Here is a 24550-nt window from a genome sequence, read left to right as displayed (position 1 = left end):
TCCAAGGCTGCTAAACTTGTTTGAAGATATACATCTCCACAAACTGCTGAGTAGATCAGGAAGTTGAAATCTGTTCATCAGGGAACTATGTCACAAATCTGGCCATGTACGGAGCTGGATTTAGCAACAGTCGAAACAGTCTTAACCACAGAGGTTAATGTAAAATTCGGCTTGTCCACTGAAACTTTGAGAGTCGTGTAATTTCACAGTGCCTTGCCTCGTGGGCAAGGTGATTAAAGAGCCTTTCATGCTGACAGCTCAGGGAAGAGAATGTTCTGAGTTTATGAGAATCAGTTCCAGCTGGGCAGAATACAACAAGGCCCAGGGTGCACACAGATCTGGGCGTGTGTGTGTGTGTGTGCACGCATGCAGGTGAGCTTGCATGTGGGTGTAGTGTATGTATGTGTGCAGGTAAGAGTGTCCGTGGAGGGCACAGGAGTCGACACAATAATAAAACTGTCCCTGTGATGCTCGATATATGTTAAAAATTCATCATTCAATTATAGACATTTCAATTCTATAAGACTTTCCAATGGAACTTTTAACGGTCTGGAACAAAACAGAGATGTAATCAGTCCAGTTGTTTAAAAATACACTTTCTATCTTTGCAAAAGGACCCCAAAGCTATATAGCTTTGCGAGCTGGGAAAGAGACTTTGTCCTGTGGAAGATCCCAGCTTGGCATTCCTGGCTCCACATTCTGGGAACAAGGGGGGGAGGCAGGAAGGAAGGGGCCCTTTCCACCCAATCAGGGGCTTCCGTCACAGCCCTGTGGAGACCATGGTCACCATCCCTGCTGAAAAGACCCACCAGGAAATGGCATCTGAGGTTTCAGCAGTGGCCGCCTGGCTCAGGTAAACACAGGGCGGGGACCCTGAGGAAGCAAATTTGGCAGGATATTTTTAATAGAACAGCAGAAAAAAATGCTTCAGTTTCTTCCCAAAGCCAAGTACGTGAGTTTTAAACAAAATGTGTGTCAATAAAAGGATGCAAGATAATGGAGGACAGTCAGACCGAGGCCAGGTTCTCCTTGCCCTTGCCCCTAGTGCCCTTCTTGGGGTGGGCAAGGCCACTCGCCCAGCCGGCCACAGTCCAGGACTCTGCTCAGACCTCGCCTCCTCTTCGGCGGGGCCCTGGCCTGCCCTTCCCAGAGCTAGCAGCTCCGTTGCATGCAGGGCATTCATACCCCTTCCCCAGCACCTACGGTGTTGGTTTGTGTAACACTGGCCCCTCTCCCAGAGTTCCCCGAGGTGTCATGTCCATCTTTGTGTCCCTCCAGCACCTAGTCAGCTGTCCAGCACAGACTGTCCAGACAGGCATTGAGAGTGCTGGCAGTGACCTTAACTGCCCTTCCTGTCCCTGGGCTCCGTCCTCTGCCATCCAGCCCTCAAATGATCCCCGCGCCTTCTCAGAACTCAGATAATCTCCCCAACTGTGAGTCCCTGATTACTTCTAGAATAAATGTCTACAGAGTCTTGGCGACTAGCCCCAGCTTACCTCCCCAGCCTTTTCTCACAGTTCTCATACTAAACTGCCCTCCCCACCCCAGAAACCACACTGGGCTCTTTGCTGCTCCTCCAAAGCGTCCTGCAGTTCCCTGCCTCTGACTTTTCCTTCTGCCTGGGACGTCTTCCCTCTTTCCCATCTCCAGTTACCCATCCCTCCGGGGCACTTCCCCCCAGGAGGCCTTCCCGCACCCGAGTGGAGCTGGACCTCCCCACCTCCTGAGAGGGTCTGTTCTCTGCCACAGCCCGTCCTCTAGATGAGACTGTCATCATGTCTAGAACCCAAAAGCCTATCGCAGAACACTGTACACTAAGTCAGCTTCCCTGGGACATATTCTTCCAGCATCAGTGATGTTTCTTTCATAACACTTATTCTCTATAATATTTATTTGGTGACTATACGACAGAAATTCTGAGGGCAAACACCACCCTTCATTCCGTTTACCACCTTACACCCAGGATCTACCACTGAACATAGTAGATGCTCAATAAATTTGACTTATTCCTCAAAAAAAAATAAACTTAACCCAAGGCCACACAGCTATTTCCCAGGGGAGCCAGGATTCAAACCCAGGGACGCTGATCCCAGAGCCTGCAATTTTATCCACTGCACTGCACTGTGTGTACACCACGATGGTGAGATTAGAGGTGATTTTTATTTTCTTCTTTTTCATCTTTTACAAAGTAGTTTTTAAGTGTTTTACGATGAACATATATTATTTTTGTAATAAAAAAAATAAACATGGAAAAAATCATTGGCCCATACAGGACTGGGCTAGCAAATATTATTGAGGTGGCATTCCCTTCCTTCTGTACTGGTGTTTACAGCTAGGGTCTGGATTTCTAGTGCTTTCCAGCTTACTGCCATCTCAAGAAACCCTGCAGGTGAAGTGGTGTCTTTGCTACACACCCCGCTGTGGACAGAGGCAGCCCCCCTTCAGCTGTGCCCGAAGAGCAGCGGGAACACGCAGGTGTGCAATGAGTACAGACACTGCTCCTGCCTCCCCCCACCACCTCCCCTCTCTTCTCCAGCCGGCTTTCTCCTCCTCGCAGCTGACCAGACACACAGTTGGGGTGGGTGGCGTGGGGGTGAGCTGATACTAAGCCCCTTCCCAGAGCCAACGAGACTCTCAGAGAGGACGGACACCGCAGCCTCCACATCTGCACAGCGGTCACCTCTTTTGGTGGAGATTCAATGTGTGTTCCCCTCAAAGTTTTCAGACGGTAATGGTCACCGCTTGGAGAATGTAACTGGCTACAAGAATATCCCCGCAGTTACAGAGTTCCCTGCCTCCCTGTGCCTGGCCTGAGGGTGGTCTGGCCACTGAACACAACACATTTGAAATTAAACCAAGGACCGAGCCTGTCCTGGGATGGGCTTGGTGTTGTTTATCCTCTAGCTCCTCTTCCCACTCCTCTCCCTTAGGAATTCAGTCGAAGACCTTGTGAATTAACTTTTCTGTGCCTGTTTCCTCCTAAAATAAACAAGCTGGCCCCACAGCCTGTCTCTCCTTCCTCTGGGGGATGTTGTGAAGATAACGATGGGGCAGATGGTGCCACGTGACCCCGAAGAGCCCGCACGTCACGAAACCACAGCATACCATGGACAGATGGGGAACTGAGAAAGGCTCTACCTGAACATTTAGCACAGCGAACGTGGGTGCTTCTGGTCATGTGACGAAGCCAAAGGGAAAATTGGGTTTCATGTTTCATTTTCCATTTCAGGTTAAAAATTAGGTTAAGAAGCAGGTCTGAGCCCTAGAAACAGACAGCAACAGTACACGGCATTTGAGGCTCTTTGCTGGAGAGAGAAGTTGGTGAAAATCTACTAGGAAAAACCTACATGTCCTGGAGCCTGGTTCAGCCACTTCACTTTACATGGCCTCAGTTTCTACATCTATCAGACGGGTCAGATGATCCATATGGATTCCTTCAAATCTTAAAGATATATATGGTGGTTCTGAATATCAAGCTTTTCTGAAACAAAAAGTCAAATTCTCAGGAAAATCCATTTAGTGCCTGTATAGTAGATACCATCAAGTTCCATTACCAGCATAAGAATGTAAAACCATCTGGATGGTTACAGGAATATTCAGTGACTAACTCTAGGGGATAAGATTAGCAAGGAACACATTTCTTTTTATTATATTCGTTCCACTGGACTCATGTGCTATGGCATTTTGGGCTGATCTGAAGGTCCTTGCATGTTTCCATAGTGGCAGTTAGTTGCCCTGCAAGATTAATTTCCTTGTCATTTAATTCCAAACTCCCTATGCTGAAAGAAATTACCAGAGAAAAAGTCACAGAATTTGAGACTTTCAACGATGCTGAAGAAGTCATCAGATTCAACCTTCTAATACTATAATTAATAGAATCCAGGGGCTTCCCTGGTGGCGCAGTGGTTGAGAATCCGCCTGCCAATGCAGGGGACACGGGTTCGAGCCCTGGTCTGGGAAGATCCCACATGCCGCGGAGCAACTAGGCCTGTGAGCCACAACTACTGAGCCTGCGCGTCTGGAGCCTGTGCTCTGCAACAAGAGAGGCCGCGATAGTGAGAGGCCCGCGCACCGCAATGAAGAGTGGCCCCTGCTCGCTGCAACTGGAGAAAGCCCTCGCACAGAAACGAAGACCCAACACAGCCAAAAATAAATAAATAAATAAATAAATAATTAAAAAAAAAAAAATAGAATCCAGGAATCAAGTGTCACACACATGGAAATTGCCTCTTCCTCATTTTCAAGTCGGCTTTGTGTACCTCAGGTAAGAAGGTCTCATACAGCATGTCTATAAATCAGGCAAAGGCAGTTTGTACTTGGATTTTCTTGAGGCAAACGCCAATGGTATATACACTCCACCCAAGTGTGATGAGGCCAAGTATTTACAAACAAGGCTTCAACTTTGACAATGCATCTCGTCATTTCGTGGTTCAGAAGGGCAAACAGACAATGTTTCTTCAAGTCATAATTTTCCGCAGAGAAATGTTAAACCCAGAGGGTGACAACTTTGGATCAACAAATGACTTGCAAGCGACCTCTGACCCCGACCCCCTGCCCTGCCCTGTTCCTCCTTTTAAACACTCCCAGCGTTGAGTGAGTGTTCTGTGAGCATTTGGACAATAGCCAGTCATGAACACCAGCTCCAGCAACTAAGTTATCAGCTAACCCACTCTGAAAGCTGAACCATTACTCAAAGATAGTTATTTCTGAGTTTATGTCACAGATAGAAAGACAGATCAAATCAGGGGGGACCGTGTAAGCCCACACTGGGGTCTTTATTTTAAAAAAAGACTCATTTAATTAAACAAAAGTCCATGTAGTTACCAACAGTATTTCAAAATGGTCAAATATCTCCGGAAAGGAACTGCTTTGAGAAGATTTGTAAATATGAAAAGATGCTCAACCACAAGAACAGTGAGAAGTGAAATTAGAATTATAATGAGATGCCATTCACCTATCAGACAATGCAAAGATAAAGCGAAGATGAAAACAAAATCGGTAATGCCCTAAATTGCGGAGGATGTGTGGAAACAGGCACTTCTGTACTGTTGGTGAGAATGTAAACAGGCACACCTTCTAGAGAGGGCATTCGGGCATCAGTTAACACAGTAAAAAGACCACAGTTCCTTTTGATCCAGCAATGCCACTGCTAGGAGTGTATCTTACAGTTACACGACTGTGCAGACTGTATATACTTGCACTGTATGTGCAAAACTGTCTGTGTTCTGTGGCACTGTCTGTAACAGTAAAAGATTAGAAACCGCCTGAATGTCATCCATCCAAAGGACACCAGCTATTAATTCTGGCACAGCTATATGATGGAATATGAAGGAGGCAGCTCTAAAGTCCTGACCTGGCTGCGCTCCAAGATTTACTAAGTGGAAAAATCTTGGTGCAGAGTAGTGAGCAGAGGACCTTCTTACTCAGAGGAAGCCCAAGAGGCTGCTACTGGGTTTTGCTCTAGGAGAGGAACTGGGAATGTGGATGGGACAAATGTTCTTCACCATTTAACTTTCTGTCACTTGAATTTTTCATCCCAACATGTACACACATCCGCACAAAATGGTGGTACTTCCGAAGAGTACTTGAGATAGGCGAAATGCTGAAACAATGGTCTGACTTGTGCTTTGCATCATGATTTGGATTCGAACAGGGGATGGTTTTGAGAAAGAGACAAAAAGAATCCAGGTGAATTGGAGGTTTCTAGAGGAAAGTGTCACGGCACATGTGAGAAATACCCCCAGATACCAGAAAGAGGATTATGGCAAAAAGAACTGAAAACGTGACAAGAGCCGGGGCCCTCGCCACGAGAGGACACCTCCTCTGGGTCATTCTCTGAAGCAGGTTCCCCAATGGCATTCCGTGGCTGCATTCTCTCAGCATCCTTTCTACAGATCTGCCGTCAAGTCTACTATGCTCTCTGCCACCTCCAAATCAAGTGAAGGAAGAGATGATCACAAACTTGGAAAACCTACCAAAATGGACTTGAGCTGTGTCTCATGTCCCTTTCACCAGTGTGAAAGGATAGGGCAGAGGATGTAAGTGGTGGGGGGTGAGATCTACTCTCCGGGCTAATTCTGGGGCACTTGGCCGAGCTGACCCTGCGATCCTGGTGGGTCTTTCAGGGACCACCCCAGTTCCAGGAAGTGAACAAGACTACCATCACCAACAGTCCTTCAATACGACTGTATGCCAAATGGCTTGTACCTGTTAGGTCACTTTATCTTCCAACAACTGGGGTGGGGGGTTTCCTCACTTTATAAAAGTGTAAACTGAGGCTCAGAGGGTCCCACAGTAAGGTAGGGGTGCTGAGATTTGAGCTCAGGTCAGCCTCTTCCAGGGCCCACAATGATGGAAAACAAAGATGCCCTGAAAGCGCCGCTATTTTCAGCACGTTTCTACGTCCACTAGCTGGAGATGCCTCTCCACCAGCACGGGCGCCTGAACTTGCCCTCTGTCCACTCTGGGTCCTCTCACTCTGAGCATGTTTCAGAGCTAATGCCTATGGACCACTTAGGTATTGACACGATTATTCAGATCTAACTCTGTGAGGGAAAGCGTTTTTCCTCCCATTTTACAGAGGAGGAAACTAAGGCTCACAAAGGTGGAATAACTTGCCCGGGTCACCCAGCTGGTCAGTGGAAGAGCCAGGGAAATGGAAAAATGTCCCAGGCCAGCGTTTCTCTGATGATACTGCTCTTCTCCCGCCTAGAATCCTGCATTTACAATCGATCACTCCCACCCTCCAGTCTGGGGGGGCCCCCCATGGGTGCACAGTGATGGTGGGGCAGAGAGCTTCTGCCATACATAACATTAGGGATGGAGGTTATATAACAAGAATGTCCCCATTATAGCAGTGAAGTTATTAAACATTTGAAAATATAAATGAGAATCTTTAAAAAAAATCTCTTTATTTTTCTCTAGAGGTTCTAAAAACCCTAACTTCCAAAGAAGTCTAGAATGGTTTGGGGGTGCTCCTATATGGAGTGAAGGCACAGGCAGAGGACAGCAGCGTCAGGCCAGGGGTCCCTGTCAGATGCTCACGAGGCTAGAGTCACCTGATTACCTGGTCACCACTGTGGGGTAAAGTTACCTCCGCTCCCTGTCAAAGCCCTCACCTGGGAGGATGTTGGTCAGTCACAGATCCCGGCCCAGTGCTGCGCTGCCTCTCACCCCACCCAAAGACCACCCCCGACCACTTACACCCTCCGCCCTATCCTTTCACACTGGTGAGAGGGACGTGGGACACAGCTCAAGTCCATTTTGGTAGGTTTTCCAAGTTTGTGATCATCTCTTCTTTCACTTGGTTTGGAGGTGGCAGAGAGCATAGGAGGGGGCAGGCTCAGCGCTACCCCAGATTCCTCAAAGTGGGGACCTCCTGCACCAGACCCCCTGGACACGCAGTTTTCTGCGTCTCACTCCAGATCCCCCAAATTGTGCTTGAGGCCAGGAAGTAGCATATTAACAAGTTCCCTGGAGCCTGAGAATGTTTGGGTCTTGATTTGAGGGGTCATTTCTTCAGGTAGCCCATTAGGGAATGTGAAATGAGGGATGTCCCATAGGATGTTATCATAGTGCCAAGTGACACTTGGCTGGTAGAATATGGTTGTTATCATTAATCATTTTGTATCTTGCCTAGGGCTCTAGAGCTTCAGTCCATCATTCACAGGGTAGAAGGGGAGCAGAGCGGAGACGGTAACTGAGAACAGGTATGACAGGAGAAGAAATGACAGTGACAGCCTGGCATCAAGAGAGGAGAAAGCCAACCATCCACCAACCAAACACACAGAAACTGAGTGGCAGAGCTGGGCTGGATCTGTGACTGCCCAGTATGAGAACACCTGGCTGTTCACAGAGATAATTCTGGGCAATCAAGAGAAGGTTAAAAAAGATAATCCTTCTGTTCCTCTCAGAATAAAATCTACGTGCTTCCCTAAAGCCAACAGCTCCCACCAGCAGCCCCTCCTGACCTCACTGCTCACCACCTCCCGGCCACTCCCCAGCCTCCAGCCTTCCCTGACCTGCCCGCTCCCTCTGGCCTTTGCCTGCAATGCCCTTCCCCCAACTCTCTGCCAGGCTAGCCCCTCCATTCTGTAGGTCTGAGCTTAAATGCCACCTCCTCCGAGACACCGCCTCTCACTACCCATCTAAAGTAGGACCACCCAGGACTTCCCTGGAGGTCCAGTGGTTAAGACTACGCAGTGCTTCCACTGCAGAGGGTGCACGGGGTCAATCCCTGGTCGGGGAACTAGGATCCAAAAAAAAAAAAAAAAGGAAGAAGGACTACGCTTGCTGTGGGACTCTGCAATTGTTTCCTTCAAGTTTTTGTGTCAACTTCATTTGTTCTGCATTTTAGCTCATCCATCTACCTCAACCCCCCCTCCACCCCCGTATGTTTCAGAAAGCAGCAATAGGGTCTATCTTGGTGCTGTTAACACTAAAGCGCCTGGTACCTGACACATGGTATGTGCATGAGCAATGGACCAAGAGGACCTAGCAGAGCACGGTGCAGGGTGGACATTCAATGTAAGGAAGCTTCTTCCTCTTCCCACTACCCTTTTTTTTTTTTTTTTAAAGGATTTAATTTATTTATTTGGCTGTGTTGGGTCTTCGTTGCTGCATGCGGACTTTCTCTAGTTGCGGCGAGCAGGGGCTACTCTTTCATTGCGGTGCGCGTGCTTCTCATTGTGGTGGCTTCTCTTGTCGCAGAGCACAAGCTCTAGGTGCACGGGCTTTAGTAGCTGTGGCACACGGGCTCAGTAGTTGTGGCTCGCGGGCTCTAGAGCGCAGGCTGAGTAGTTGTGGCTCATGGGCTTAGTTGCTCCGCGGCATGTGGGATCTTCCCGGACCAGGGCTCGAACCCGTGTCCCCTGCATTGGCAGGCGGATTCTTAACTACTGCGCCACCAGGGAAGTCCCCCACTACCCTTGGAATGAGAATGCAGGCAGCGTGTACTATCTTTCCCAAAGACTACTACCAAAAACCACTAAAGGAAAAAAACCCAGGAGGTTTGGTGTGTGTAGGGGAGAAGTGTCAGTTATGTGGAAATGTGCCCCACGTGGTACCTTTCCCCAGTGCTGTCTTTTCAGTGTGTGTGTGTGTGTGTGTGTGTGTGTGAGAGAGAGAGAGAGAGAGACAGAGACAGAGAGAGAGACAGAGAGACAGAGAGACAGACAGACAGACAGACGGGCAGGGGTGTTTATGTCATTGCCTCTTGTGGTTAACATCCCGTCTGAGCGTTGACTGGGCTCAGCTGGGTGGGTCTCGATTGGGGTCTGCCATGAGGTGAAAGTCAGGTGGCAGTTGGGGCTGGAATCATCTTAAGGCTCAACTGAGCTGGTCCTCCATGGCTTTGCTCCTATCTCAGCTGGGCCAGTCGGAGGCTGCCTGAGCCTCTCGGCTGCCCCATGTGACTAGCTTGGGCTTCCCTCACAGTATGGTGGTCTCAGGGCAACTGGACTTTTAAAATAGTGGTTGGCTTCCCGAGAATAAACATGCCAAAAGCTCCAGCTGGAACCTTCAGGGCTTCTTATGACTTAGACGTGGGAAGTTATACAGCATCACTTCTGCTGAATTCTACTGATCAAAAAGTGAGCCAGAGACCATCCCAGATTCAAGGGCATGAATACTGGAAGGCATGGTTCATGGTTGGCAGTGGTGGGAGCAAGAGGCGTCTTTGGAGACTGGCTACCACGCTAGCTATAGGACTGTGGACTTAACTTCTTTGTGTCTCAGTCTTCTCTCCTATAGAATGGGAGAGCAGTTCCTACCTCACACAGCTTTTGTAAGGAGCAAATGAGTTAATAATATATGGAAAACACTTAACAATGCACCGTGTAAGTGTCAGCTATATTATTAGCACTCAAAAGAGTAAGGAGCAAACCTTTTCTCTGATTAATCTCTGTATCCCAATGTCTATGAAATGTTTTATGATCATAAGCTGCTCTCTATGGGAAGTAAGAGAAGGACTCTTTCTCCAATTAAAAAAAAAAAATCGTTTTTCATTTAAAAGTCCAGGTAGGTTTAAAGTTTGGGTAGAAGCAGTCATTTCTCACGATCGAGTATGCATTTAAGGTATTAACAAAAACTAAAAACATCTTCCAGGGCTTGGCAAATGCCATTCTGAGTCACGGTCATGACGCGCTCACAGGAGGGGCAGAAGCAGACACACTCATGGTGTGGAATTTCCTGTGGCACCGGCGGAAAAGGAGCCTGAATGTGTTTGTCAGCAAACTTCCCCGAAACAAAAAGAAACCAGGATTTCCTGTTGGAGGCCCAAGAAGCGAGTGATGTCCAGGACCTCACAACCCAACCTCAGACTGGCCTTAGCTCTGGCCAGAAAACAGGGTCTGCCAACAAATTCATCAGCAGTCAGCCCCAGGCGCTGGGGATGCACCCTTTTCTGTTGTTGCCAAATTCAAACAAAGCTCAGAGACAAGTCATTGAGCTCAAGCTCTAAATATAAAAATGGCTTCATGATCCGAGCCTGTGGACATAAGTTCTACCCTACAGAATTCCTACAGAATTCTCTACCATGTCATCCTCTACCTCATACTCCTCAGTATTCCACGCAGCCTCCAGGATAAATCCAGTCTCCTGACGTGTGCGTCCACCCGCCACATGCACACACTCCAGCCACAGGCATGACTCACATTCCTCCAAAGGGCTCTGAGCTCACACATCTTCCCGTTCTTGCAACCTCTTTCCATTGTCTCGAGGAGAATAACAATAGTTAGGGCAGCCAGGTTATCTTTCCCTTGACTGTGCACCAGACAGGTACTGTGACAAGATGTCACATCAGCTCACTTTATCCTCACCTCATCCTGTACGGCCCTGACCTTGCGGGTTGATGAACTCACGCATTTACATGGAGTCACTGATCAAGAAGAGCTGCATCATAAGGTCAGACATACAGATCAATGAAATAGAATTTAGAGTCCAGGAATAAACCTCCACATTTATAGCCAACTGGTTTTCAATAAGGGTGCCAAGACAATACAATGGGGAAAGTACTGTCTTTTTAACAAATGGTGCCAGGACAACTAGATACACACATGCGAAAGAATGAAGGTGGGCCCTAAAGTCACACCATATACAAAAATTAACTTAAAATGGATCAATGACCTAAATGTAAGTGCTAAAACTATAAACCTCTTAGAAAAATATAGGAGTAAATTTTCATGAGCTTGGGTTAGGACAAAAGCACAAGTGGCAAAAATTTAAGCAGATAAATTAGACTTCATTAAAATTAAGAACTTCTAATGCTTCAGGCTAGACCATAAAGAAAGTGAAAAGACAACCCAAAAAATGAGACAAAATATTTGCAAGTCATATATTTGACTAGTACATAGAACATATAAAGAATGTTAAAACTCGGGCTTTCCGGGTGGCACAGTGGTTAAGAATCCGCCTGCCAATGCAGGGGACACGGGTTCTAGCCCTGGTCCGGGAAGATCCCACATGCCATGGAGCAACTAAGCCCGTGTGCTACAACGGAGCCTGCACTCTAGAGCCCACGAGCCACAACTACTGAGCCCGCATGCCACAACTACTGAAGCCCACATGCCTAGAGCCCGTGCTCCGCAACAAGAGAAGCCACCGCAATAAGAAGCCCGCACACCGCAACGAAGAGTAGCCCCTGCTTGCCACAACTAGAGAAAGCCGGCACACAGCAACGAAGACCCAACGTAGCCAAAAATGAAAATAAATTAATTAAAAAAAAATGTTAAAACTCAACAATTAAAAGACAAATAATCCAATTAAAAACGGGCAAAGCCTCTATATATACATTTCTTCAAAGAAAATATAGAAGTGGCCACAAAGCACATGAAAAGATGCTCAACATCATTAACCATTAGAGAAATGCAAATTGAAACCACACTGAAATACCCCTTCATACCTATGAGGATGGCTCTAAGCAAAATGATAGTGTTGATAAGAATGTGGAGAAACTGGAACCCTCATACACTACTGGTGTATGAAAATATAAAATGATGCAGTCACTTTGGAAAACAGTCTGGCAGTTTCTCAAAACATTAAATACTGAGTTACCATATGATTCAGCAATTGTGCTCCTAGATTTATACCCAAGAGAATCAAGAACATACGTTTTCTCACTCTCTTTTTTTTTTTTGCCTGTGCCCTGTGCCATGTGGGATCTTAGTTCCCTGACCAGGGATCAAACCCACCCATGCCCCCTGCAGTAGAAGTGCAGAGTCTTAAACACTGGACCGTCAGGGAAGTCCCAAGAATGCATATTTTCACAAAAACTCATACATGAATGATCATAGCAGCATTATTCAAAATAGCCAAAAAAGTGCAAACAACCTGAATGTTCACCAACTTATGAATGAATAAAACGTGGTACAGCTGTACAATGGAATTTTTATTCAACCATAAAAAGGAATGAAGCACTGTTTGACTCAGATGAACCTTGAAAACATTATGCTAAGTGAAAGGAGCCAGACACAAGGGCCACATGCTGTATGATTCCATTTATATGAAATGTCCAGAGTAGGTAAATCCAGAGACAGAAGGTAGATTAGTGGTTGCCAGGGTCTGGGGGGAGGAGAATGGGTAGCGGTTGCTAATGAGGACAATGTTTCTTTTTGGGGTGATGAAAATTTTCTAAAATTCATTGTGGTGATGGTTGCACAACTCTGTAAATATACAAAAAAACCAAAAACCCCACTGAATTGTTCAGAGAGAGAGAGAAAATGCAGATTTTTTTAAAAAGGGGAAGAAGAGTCCCTTCCCTTAGCAGCTTTGCTGACAGCCTACTTCCCATACCCCACTTCTTGTTCAGAACTCCTGTAATGCACAGGGTCAGAGTGGCTTGTTTGCAGGTCCAACCACCCCAGCCAAGTGTGCGCACCAGGGCCAGGGGCTGTGCCTCATTCCTTTTGAATCCAGGACAGTGCTTGGCACCCAGCAGGCAATCAATATAAATGTGTGTTGAATGAATAGTCTCTAGCACGCCCCTACTACTACCCATTGCTTTTTAGACCATCACTTCTAAAATAAAGGAGTGCCAAAAAGATCACACACACAATATCTGTCCATTATTTTAAAATTCTTTTTCCACCAAATATTTTTTAAACCGGATGATCAATTAGTGTTGTCCCTTTTCCACTTCCAGAGAGACATGTGATTTCAAAATTTAAAAGCTAATTATCAGGGCTTCCCTGGTGGCGCAGTGGTTGAGAATCTGCCTGCCAATGCAGGAGACACGGGTTCGAGCCCTGGTCTGGGAAGATCCCACATGCCGCGGAGCAACTAGGCCCGTGAGCCACAACGACTGAGTCTGCGCGTCTGGAGCCCATGCTCCGCAAAAGAGAGGCCACGACAGTGAGAGGCCCGCGCACCGCGATGAAGAGTGGCCCCCGCTTGCCGCAACTAGAGAAAGCCCTCGCACAGAAACGAAGACCCAACACAGCCAAAAATAAATTAAAAAAAAAAAAAAAAGCAGCTAATTATCAATAAAATGACCGAGGTACGGGGAAAAAAGGTAAAAATGCTTAGCCAAACACAGCATATTCAGTCCCTGAACAACAAATTCCACATTTCAAATAACTTGACAAAAATTTCCCCTACTCTGAGACAGAAGACTTTAAGAGGCAAGAAACCAGTACCAACCAATATTAAATTCAGCCTTTGAAAACTCCGGCCTACACCACCACCACCACATTGAGATGGTGAGAGTAATAATAACAGCTAACATTTATTGAGCACTTACTATGTGCTAGGCTGGGTATTATTTTCTGCTTTCTAGGTATTAACTCAGTTACAACAGCATTATGTGGTAGGTACTATTATTACCCTCATTTCCCATAGAGATTCACAACTTTCCCAAGGCTGCATGGCTAGTAGATGGCTGAGCTAAACTGGAACCCAGGAAGTCCAATTCTCCTGCCCACGTGCTTCCCGCTATATGACACAGGACAGCCCCCAGGGACTTCAGTCCCTTGACTGGACCTAGGAAAGCAACATGTTTGACTCTGGGTTTACAGACTGAATAGTGTAGGTTCTAAAAAAAGGCCTCAGAAAAAACCATGAATATGCAGGAACTGAAATCCATGGGTGAATATCTGATACTTGAAAGTCTATTCTTTTATATATCCTTTATATATCAGGTGGAAAATATCTGAATAGACAACATAGTCAGCCAAAACCTGCAAAACCTTGACCTGCCCCCCTCTGCAAGGCCGCCGCCTTCTGAACTTTCAGCCACAGGCCTCTGTCACCTTCCGAGACTGTGGCTCTCCCATGTCACCCCTTCTCATTGAGCTCAATGCCTTATCTATTTCCTTCCTGGCACTCACCACTATTTACAATGATTTTATTCATTTGTTTACCTGCTTTTCTTGTCTGACTCTCCCATCAGAATGTAAATTCCATAAGGGCAGTGACCATGTCCATCTTTTTTGCCTAGTGTTTGTTGAATGAATAATAATTCTCTATGTAGGTGACAGCTTTCTTTCAGAACAATCTGGTGCATCAGTGACTGGCTGGATGACCACACTATGCTGGAGCAACTCCAAGGCAGGGGCGGCACCTTGTTCATCTTTATGCTCCCAGCTCCTAGCTTAGTACCTGGCACACAGGAGCTCACTGCATCTCGACTGAACTTGTTCATTAATGAACTGCTGTCAACGTGGAGGGCAGTCTCTATTGGAGTACCTCAAGGCTCCACCTTGGGTCCTGTCCTCTCAACTTCTGGATCCAAGCGCGAAGGTATAAGGGCATGTTGATGAAGCCTGGGGATGCCTTAGAGCTGGAAGGAGCTGCAGTGGACAGGGAGAGGAGCTAAGAGAGCCTCAACAGTCGTAAACCCAAAAGCCCAGAAACAAAACAAAAAATTAAGAAACGCTGTACCAGGGTGGGAGGAGGGAGAATTAGATGAAGGTAGTCAAAAGGTAAAAAATTCCAGTTATAAGACAAATAACTACTAGTGATATAATGTACAACATGATAGAGATAATTAACTCTGCTGTATGTTATAAATGAAAGTTGAGTTCTCATCACAAGGAAAAGAATTTTTTCTATTTCTTTAATGTTGTATCGGTGTAAGATGATGGATGTTCATTAAACCTATTGTGTGACCATTTCATGATGTATGTAAGTCAGATCCTTATGTGGTACCCCTTAAGCTTATACAGTGCCATATGTCAATTCTATCTCAATAAAACTGAAAAAAAAAACACAACAACATCCCTGTACCAACCACAGGATGGGAAGGCAGGGACAGGAGTAGCACCTGTAATGAGGGTCACATGTCCAGTGAGCTCAGGTGACCGCAGTCTGAGATGCTGGGATGGTCCTGAGCCGTGTCTGTATTGGGTGGTGGTGAACAGAATGAAGGAGGGGATAGTGCTGCCTCGACTCTCCCTTTATTTAATGATTATTTCTACTCTTATTTATAATACTACCCAAGTAAGGTCTGAACTTCTTCTCCTGGGGTACTCGGCAGGCATGGCGGGCCCCCCTCAGAAACTCTCTGTGAAGTCCAGCCTTGGGCTGTGTGGTCCACCTGAAGCACAGGAAGCACCTGCCGTAACCGCCTGGCCCTGGGAGCCACTGGCCTCTTCAGCCTCCAGCTCTCAGCTCTCCAGGCGCTTCTCAGAAGAGCCTCTGCTGCTGTTGAACCTGGCTAACATCTCGCTCCAAGCCTTCTCGCTCCTCTAGGGAAGAAGACTCATTCCTCCGTGTATGTGTGTGTTTTCCGCTCTAGTCCTCCCTGTTCCCAAAGCACAAGAGGGGAAGTCATTCTTATCTGGACATTTCTAAATGTTCTCTCTCCTGTCTTGCGCAGCCTTCAAAATCTGGTCTTTTGTCTTTCAAGCTCAAAAAATGTGTCAAGGAGGTGTGTTTGGACTTCCCTGATTACAGTTTTCGTCATCGCTATTTTTTTAGCATCTTTAATGATTACCAGTTGGATTTCCATTCCCTGTTTCCTGTTCTGTCAATTCTTTTGTGATGTTATGTTTGGGCACCTCCACTGTGTTGGCATATCCTTGAAATGACCTGCTCACGTGTACCTGTCAGTACTCAGATGCCTTTTTTATTCTTGAGTGCTTTCCTTAATGCTGCCAAAATCAGGAGGACGTAAGGATGTCTACATGTAAATGTTAAGACATTAATCAATGATTTTGAAGCTAATGTTATGGCCTGTTATGTTATTTGAAGCACAGTTAGATCTCTTCTGTTTCATGCATTATCATCATTGATTGCTTTTACTAGCAGGACATTTTCTGCCCTTCTATTTTTCACTGTCTTCTCAGTTCTATTCACTGATTTATAATGAGAAAGGCTTATAGAGAGAAGGGCTTAAACATCAGAAGAAGGCACCCTTACACTTTCATTTGACAAGCTGCTGGTCCTAGATCCTAGGTCCTAGGTCCTAGGTCTGACCTAGGACTTAGGATCCTTAGACTTTCATTTGACAAGCTGCTGGTCCTAGATCCTAGGTCCTAGGTCTGACCTAGGACTTAGGATCCTTAGACTTTTATTTGACAAGCTGCTGGTCCTAGATCCTAGGTCCTAGGTCTGACCTAGGACTTAGGATCCTTAGACTTTCATTTGACAAGCTGCTGGTCCTAGGTCCGACCTGCTGGTAGATCTGTTGGAAAATTCAGATCAAGAGTTTTTTTCTTCTAGAGTTATTTAAATTTTTAAAAGGGAAAAATTGGACTCTTTTTGTTATCAAAGTCAAGTCTGTTGAAGGCTACACAAAACCTCATGCTCTCAGGAAACCACAGGAATAATTACTTGCTGCTAAAATAGCACCTTCCAAATGCTTATGTGTTAAGTAGATGGACAAGTACACCAGCTGCCACATTAGAATTTTTCACAGACTTCTCTTTGTCAGACAGGGACGTTATAATTGCAGCCAGAACCCAGAGGTTTGTACCACGCAGTTGGAAACACACTTGTGTTCATGTCAAGTCCAGAAATAAATCCTAGATGATGTTTAGGTTCAGCTCGACATAAACAGTATTTTAGGAAGCAAACAGTTCAGGAGCCGGAATAATAAGAGATTGGGAATGAAAATAAGGATGTGTGGGTAAATGTGTTCTTTTCTTATCACATAGAGTCAAAAATCTGGACGCCATCATCAGGGCAAAGGATGTTCTCAAGACTGAACCTGGTCAGATTTCACCCACCCACTTCAAGAAAATAACTTAGAAAATCTTAAGAACTCAAACATTTCTTTATTGGCTACAAGAAAAGAAGCAAGAAAAGTTTGTAGGAATTTTAGGTAGCTCTTACTTCAGTAGAATAAAGTTATTATTAAAAATATATCAGAATATTTTAATTCCTGCTTGATGGGAATTCTCTATGTCAGGCAAGAAAACTACAAGTTAGTATCTAAGCTCACCCTTTTGTTCCTAAAGATTTTCTGTTAACTATAATTAAACTAAGGAACGTCAGAAGGGTAATGGGTTTCCATATGGAGTAGTATACTAAAAATTGCTTCAAAATCAATTACTCTAGTGGGTTTTATGTATCCAAAGAGGAGATTTAGACAACATTTACTCCCCTCCAATGCTGACTATGCATTCTTGTTTCACTCTGGAGCACAGAGCAGGGACCTGACTTCTAGGGTCCTTCTGCTGATGAGAAGGCTGTGCCAAGACACATTCTAATTGGTAAAGGTCACTTCTAACATAAGAGTGGGTTTGCCATGTTTTGCCTCAAACTGAACACCCCAAAATACGAATCATCATGTAGAAATGTCAACTGTTTCTTCTGGTCACCTATGACTTTGGCCAAGAGAAGAGCAATGTCCTCTGTGTGATCACACTTGCCCCCTCTACTCAGCACAGAGTAAAAAGGAAGCAGGCTTATGACGTCACGAGAGAGAAGAATGAACAAGGAAGAAGGGAGCCACGGGTAAGGGGAGGCACGTGGCTGAAGCCGGGTTCAGGACTCCCTCCTGGAGATATACCCTCACTAGGCCATCTGGTTCCCAGAGCTCGGGGTACCTGGGCAGTTCCCTGGGGGTGCCCAAGGGCTGCCAGTGATGACGAGGCCAGCTCCCCAGCTTAGGTCCCTCCTTCCCTGTTCGACCACCAGCAAAGTAGCACGACGCTCCACTGCCCCACCTGCCATCTGCCTCATCCCGTGCGGATGGGGAGAACTCTGAGTGTGACGCAGTCAGCAGGTCTTCTTGGGGGTGCTCTGCAGTCACCCCATGCTCATCACCTCCTCCTGCGGCTGCACTGTCTGCTCAGTGTGTGCTCAGCCAGGGCTGCACAACCCTGCAGGCTAGAGGGTGGACTGGGTCCACACAGCAGCGTCAGCCTGAAGCCCACATCCCCTCAGCTTGTTCTCCAAACGCGGCACCTCGTTAACAGCTTTTACTCTGTCCGCTCCCCGGATGTCAAGCCTGGTTGCCCATCTGCCCAGCAGCTGGGGAAAGAATTCTTACAGTCGCTGTTAGGCTCCGCTTTCCCAGAGGAGCGAGGGCGAGGGGTTCCCTAGTCAGGGCTGGGCTCCTGTCTGTGCAGGACCGTGTGCAGGTTTAACTCAGCAAGTCCCAAATGAAGAGCACACTGTAGACACACAGCAGGGGCTCAATACCTGGCAGCTGTTCTCATACTGCTACTGTGGATACACACTTGAAGGAGACGCTACACGTGTAAGAGGGACCTGCTCGATGAGACTCTGCCTGCCGAGGGTTAATCCACCAACTGCACTAAGGGACGAGGTGGAGGGGCAGCAGCTGCCCCCTTCCTCTGTCACAGACGAAACACCCGTCAGGGAGGCAAAGCCCCACCAATAAGGTCAATGGCGGATGTTTCAAATGTTCTGTGGGGTCACAGTTTGTCCCCGTGCCTCATCCAGTGTTGACACAGATGACTGGCGAAGGTGGTGCTGTGATTTAGGAGCTGGAGGGATGGAAGCAGACAGGAGCGTGTGTGAGAAGGCAGCGCTGTTTGCAATAGTTTAAGCTGAAGCAGCTTTAAAACAGTACACATTCTTTGGGGTTGAAACTGTCAGCTAAGTGACTCCAACCAGCCACGGTGCCCGAACACGGTATGGCACCTAAGCCTGGGGACCCTGGCCACAGTGCCCGGTTTGCCGCTCTGGGTCCTTCCCCATCAGCTGCTGTCTGTCAGGGTGGCAGGGACCAGCTGACTGGTTGGAACCATACGTGCTATTTCTGGGCATAGGATGTGAAGAAGGACAAGCCACAGTAAGTCAGGATATGAGTCAGTTATTATAAAGTGTTAAAAAGAACTGTCTTCAAAGCATCCTGAAAGCATTACACCACGCTAACTACTCTTTAGGAGCTATAGGTTGAAAGACACTTAGAATCACTAAGCCCAGGAGAAACCCTGAAGAACATGGATGATTATCATTGGTCAAAGGCCTGCCAATGAAAAGGAATGGATAAGGCTGAAGCTAAAATCCAGAGGTCCTAAAATGTAGAGGCAAAAAGAAAATTTCCAGGACCACATATATCTCCGGCATACTTCCGTCAGACACGCAGAAGCAGTGGAAACATAGGCAGCTTGAAAAAGCTGTGGGACGTGGGTTTGCTTTACTTTCCTTTTAAAACAAAACATTGTATTTGCAGAGCAATGTTTAATGGGGCCAAATTAATGGTCCTAAATTGGTTTTTTAAAAAAATCTATTGGCACCGAGGTGTAAAGATACAAAAAAGATGTCTCTCTGGAGTGCTGTCTGCAAGAGGGAAAAATTATTAACCACACGACATCCACAAATCAGTTAAATAAATGACGTTATGTCCCTCTGATAGAACCTAAGCAGCTGTCAAAAGGAATAAAGTAATTTAAATATACTGGCATAGAATGATCCGCGATAGCTGTTATGGCAAAAAATCAAGTTGTAGCAAATGTGCATGGCAATCACATTTCTGTCAAAAAAGGTATGTTTGTATATGCAGAAGAAAAAGTCACTAAGGAGCTGGAGAAAACCGTTAACAACTGTTATTTGCAGCTTTTTCTACAAGTGCAATGTTCTTGGAGGCCTCAGGGAGGCCTAATGGCCCACTAAGTCCCTGAACGAATGGGTGAAGGCACAGCAAGGCAGTCGGAGGCTGCAAAATCAGCATTTCTCAAACGGCATGAGAAGAGAGGGCTTATAGACATGGGGAGCCCTTTCTTTAACCCTGTCACGGGACCCTCGCTTTCTAGCTCCCAGGTGTGTCCCAGGGCCTGTGTAACGTTCTTCAGCTTCGGGAGTGGGGCAGTTCACTGGCTGGCCATAACCCCACTGCTCCTGTTCACGGGCTGTAAAGAGTTACCAGTGAGAAGTAACAGCAGCAACGCATCCACTCCAGCCTCTCCCTCCCAGCAAAGCCTCCAGGAACTGTCCTCTGTTTCAAGGGCCAGGGCGAGGGAACTTGACCTGCCTCTGGGACCACAGGAATCCATCCTAGTGCCCTCCCTGTCAGGAATTTCCTCTCTGTAAGTAAACAGTCCTCTGGTCTGCTCCTGATAGCCCCTTTACCGGGAAGGTGGGGGGAGACCGCAGGCCCATCTGTTTAACCACAGTGCACGGGTCTGGAAACAGTACTGCCTCAGCCTTGTGTTGTGAAGGCTGAAGAAGCCCAGACGTCACTGTTCTTCACAAGCGTTTTCCGTTCTCCACAAATCTCCTCTGAGCGCCTTATTGTCTCTCCTTTCCCACCCCAGAGCTTCCCTTAGGTAATTCCTATTCATCCTCCAGATTCCAGCTCCAATGTCTCTTCCTCTGGAGAGCCCTTCCCAACACGCCAAGGCCAGATATCCTCCTTACACTCTGATAGACAGTCCCCATCGAAGAGTGAGTATCCCAGCTCTTGTTCTCTATTTATTTCTGTGATAACGAAACTAATGTCCATCTTCCTTGTTAGAACACAAGCTCCTCCAGGGCAGAAACTGCACCTGTTCTTTCTGCATCCCCAGTGTGCAGTACAGCGTCTGGCACCAAGCAGATAGCAATAAAGGCTCACTCAATAGAAGGCTGCTGGGCTTCCCTGGTGGCGCAGTGGTTGAGAATCTGCCTGCCAATGCAGGGGACAAGGGTTCGAGCCCTGGTCTGGGAAGATCCCACATGCCGCAGAGCAACTAGGCCCGTGAGCCACTACTACTGAGCCTGCGCGTCTGGAGCATGTGCTCCGCAACAAGAGAGGCCGCGACAGTGAGAGGCCTGCGCACCGCGATGAAGAGTGGCCCCCGCTCGCCGCAACTAGAGAAAGCCCTCGTACAGAAACGAAGACCCAACACAGCCAAAAAATAAATAAATTAATTAATTAAAAAAAAATAGAAGCCTTCTGCAGAGGTGACTGGGGTGGAATACATGGCAATGGTGGAGGGAGGAAGAGCAGCTGGGAGGGCTCTCTCCCTTGCTGTCACTAGCTGGCCTTCTTTATTTTTTGTCATGTGTCCAAGTGAGTGGTCAGCAAGTGGTCCCCTCTTAAAGTCTGAAGATTTATGTGAGGTGGGTACTAGTATTACATGACAGTGTTTAAAGGAATTAAGAGGTTATGGCTAAGGCTCCAGAAAGGTCCACAGTTGAAAGAGCAGAACCTTTGACCATATGACTTACTGGTTATTTCCTGGGACCTCTTCAGCTCTGGACCCTGGGGCTGCCCAGGGATGCTGGGGGTGCCCTGGAGGATGGATAGAATACAACAGGGGCAGAAATCCTCTGCCAACATCAGAGAAAGACTCAGCCAGCCCCAGGTGGGGAGTGGGGGGCACGGAAGGGCAGGGTGGGCACTGACCTCGGCTGATGCGCTGCTTCTCCCCAGACAGGATGCCGGGGCTGTCGATGATGCTGATGCTCTTCAGGACCTGATTGGGCAGCTGGGAGCACATGAATCTGGAAGAAAGGGATCAAAGGTGGGATCAGAACCTGCACGTTGCAGAGTGCTCTGTCCTCGGAGCTCCTTGGCCTCTCCTGGCTACTGACATCTTCTGAAAAGCGGGGGCTTGGAGGAGATTGATGGCCCCTCCACTGGAGACTAGATGCTGGTCCACAGGGCAGCTATCGGAGGGTGGCCTGGCACCGGCTGCTCCCTACCACCAGATCCCTTACTGTTAACTTTATTTTAGCTAACGTTTATTGAACACAGGTATTTTACAAACATCATCTCATTTGTTCCTCATATTAATCTCATGAGGAAGACATTACCATTTACCTCCGGGAGGTTATGTAACTTGCTCAGGGTCACTCAGAGCTAAGCTTTAAACCCAGGTCGGTGTGACTCCAAAGGCCACCAGCCCCACCCACCCCTCCTCTATCCTGCTCCTTAGACAAATGTCCCAGGCTTTTCCTCCCCGGGAATCCCATGCTTCCTTCAGGGTCACTGCCCCACTAGGCTGGAGTATCCCAAGCTCTGTCCAGCCCCTGCTCACTCCCAAATGTGACAGCAGAGGTGCTAGGGCCTGTTTTCACTGCCTGATGCCCCAGGGACATGCTACGGCTCCAGGCTCAGGGTGGGGCAAGCACCTGTGGGCAACACCCCAAATCCTCCAGATGCTTCGGTGCCCTAAGAGTGGACAAAGGGGCAGGGGTGGGCAGGGCCCTGGCCAAGCATCTCCCAGCCTCCTTCCTTGTCCATCACCTCCCCGATACCACCTCCTCCTTCTCATTCCCATCCCTCTGCTGTGGTTCCAGTCGGCTGCCCTGGTGTTGGCCTTGGAAGCAGAGTGAAGTGGCAGGAAAATTGCGGCCTGTGTGTCAGCAGACCTGGGTTCAGGTTCAGCTCATCCTTTGCCAATAACTTGCCTGGGACCCTGGGCAAGGGCTTCCCCATTCTGGGCCTCAGTTTTCTCATGTGTCAATGGAGAAACTTGGACCAGGGGCTGGCGAGGTTCTTTTAGCTTTAACACGGTGTAACTCTAGAGGACCAGAGGGAAATGCTTTGTTACTTCCACCCCAGGCAACCTGGGGGGATCTCCGTTAGGCACTGTGTATGTTTTAAGGCAGACACTAGAGTGTCTCTCCTTCTCCTATATTGTAAATGGCTAGCTTTGGTATCTGTGTGAGCAGAAGGCTTGAAAATCCTTGGGGAAAGCTCAGTTCTTCCATTCAGTGGAAAAGGTGGGATTACTCAGAAAGTAAATATGCTGGGAATGCAGGAGAGGGAGGCCTGCCCGGCCCTCACAGCGCACACGTGGACAGCACAGCCCCCGGGCAGGCGTGGGCAGGCGTGGGCAGGCGTGGGCAGCCCTGAGAGAGACGTGCAATTACTGACATTGCAAATGAACTTTCACTGAAGGTGCTTGGGACAAGTTTCTCAGACATTGTTTCCCACATTTTCAAGTCAGCCCAGGAAGATGTAGGAATGATAACTATGATCATTTTGCAGCTGGAAAAGTTGAAGCACAGAGCAGTTACGACACGCGAGGCCATGCCGCTAATGCGTGGCTGGCTGGGGACCGCAGCCTGAAATTTCTGATGTCAGGTGAGTAGAACTCAACCTGTAAAGTTAAAAACCTCATAACATTAAAAATAAGGGGTCAAGTTAATTTATGAGAAGCCCCTCATTTCTGATTTTCTCCTGCCCCTCCACCTTTATAAACCTCACTGCCCAACACTCAGATAGCAGATCTGTGAGAATAAAGTGCACCGGGGTCACTACACATTCTCTGTAAGTTCACAGAGCAAAAAACGCCACATTCAAGTCTCTAGAACTGGGGTAGGAACAGAGTTCTGAGCACATCTGTGGTGGACTGCATTTCCTGTGGTAATTCGGTCTCTTATCATAGTCCCATCCTTTTTATCAGACGGCTCAAGACATCTGGCAATGCTGAGAAAACTGCACATATGTGAAACTTTTTCACATAAAGTATTCCTGTGAGAGGCAGACCTTTTTCCAGAACCACAAGCTCACACTTGATACCAATTTTTCCAAAACACAAAACCCCTGGATTCTAATGTGAAGTTAACAGAGGGATTCAAAATTTAGAAACCATCCACTCCCTCCGTACAAAGAGACAAGGTTTCAACAACTCCCATGCCTCCTGACGTGACAGCAGAGACAAAATGTGTGAGCCACAAAACAAGATGGTCTGATGTGGTGACATCGCCACGCAACATACAGGAAGCAGGCCCAGGGCCAGGAGGGATGACTGCAGACAAAAGGGGGGAGGGGAAGGGGGAGGGGGGAGAAAAGAAGAGGGAGGGGAAGGAGGATGGGGAGGGGGGAGGAGTGGGGGAGGAGGGGAATGGGAGGGGAGGGGGAGGAGGGGGATGGGAGGGGAGGTGAGGAGGGGGAGGGGTGGGGAGGGGAGGAGGGGGAGGTGAGGGGGAGGGGAGGGGAGGGGAGGAGGGGGAGGAGGGGAGGGGGGAGAGGAGGAGGGGGCGGGGGGGAGTGAGGGGAGGGGAGGGGGGAGGAGGGGAGGGGGAGGGGGGGGGGAGGGGAGCTCTCCAGGGGCACCCCGAGAGAGGGTGACAGGGGTTGTATGTGCAGAGCTGGACTTTGCACAGCCTGCCCAGCATGTGTGTGGGGGAGGTGGGGAGGTGGGCAAAGGAGCACAGGGCACAGTCAGCTTTCAGACCCCTGTGTGGGGGCATGGCCCACACTCTAGGG

The 24550-nt window shown here is 47.7% G+C and overlaps 1 protein-coding gene across 1 annotated transcript in view; it reads right to left on the bottom strand.

Annotated features, from left to right (window-relative positions):
• EHD4 (EH domain containing 4) overlaps window positions 1-24550 on the bottom strand; it is a 92799-nt gene that overhangs the window by 28047 nt on the left and 40202 nt on the right. Inside the window, exon 3 of the mRNA XM_036845159.1 lies at window positions 21737-21834. Coding sequence (XP_036701054.1) covers window positions 21737-21834 — 98 coding nt within the window. The remainder of the gene's footprint in view (window positions 1-21736; window positions 21835-24550) is intronic.

The sequence above is a fragment of the Balaenoptera musculus genome, chromosome 2 (genome assembly GCF_009873245.2).
Source record: "Balaenoptera musculus isolate JJ_BM4_2016_0621 chromosome 2, mBalMus1.pri.v3, whole genome shotgun sequence".
Classification (NCBI taxonomy): Eukaryota; Metazoa; Chordata; class Mammalia; order Artiodactyla; family Balaenopteridae; genus Balaenoptera; species Balaenoptera musculus.
This window is presented reverse-complemented; position numbering and strand designations above follow the sequence as displayed.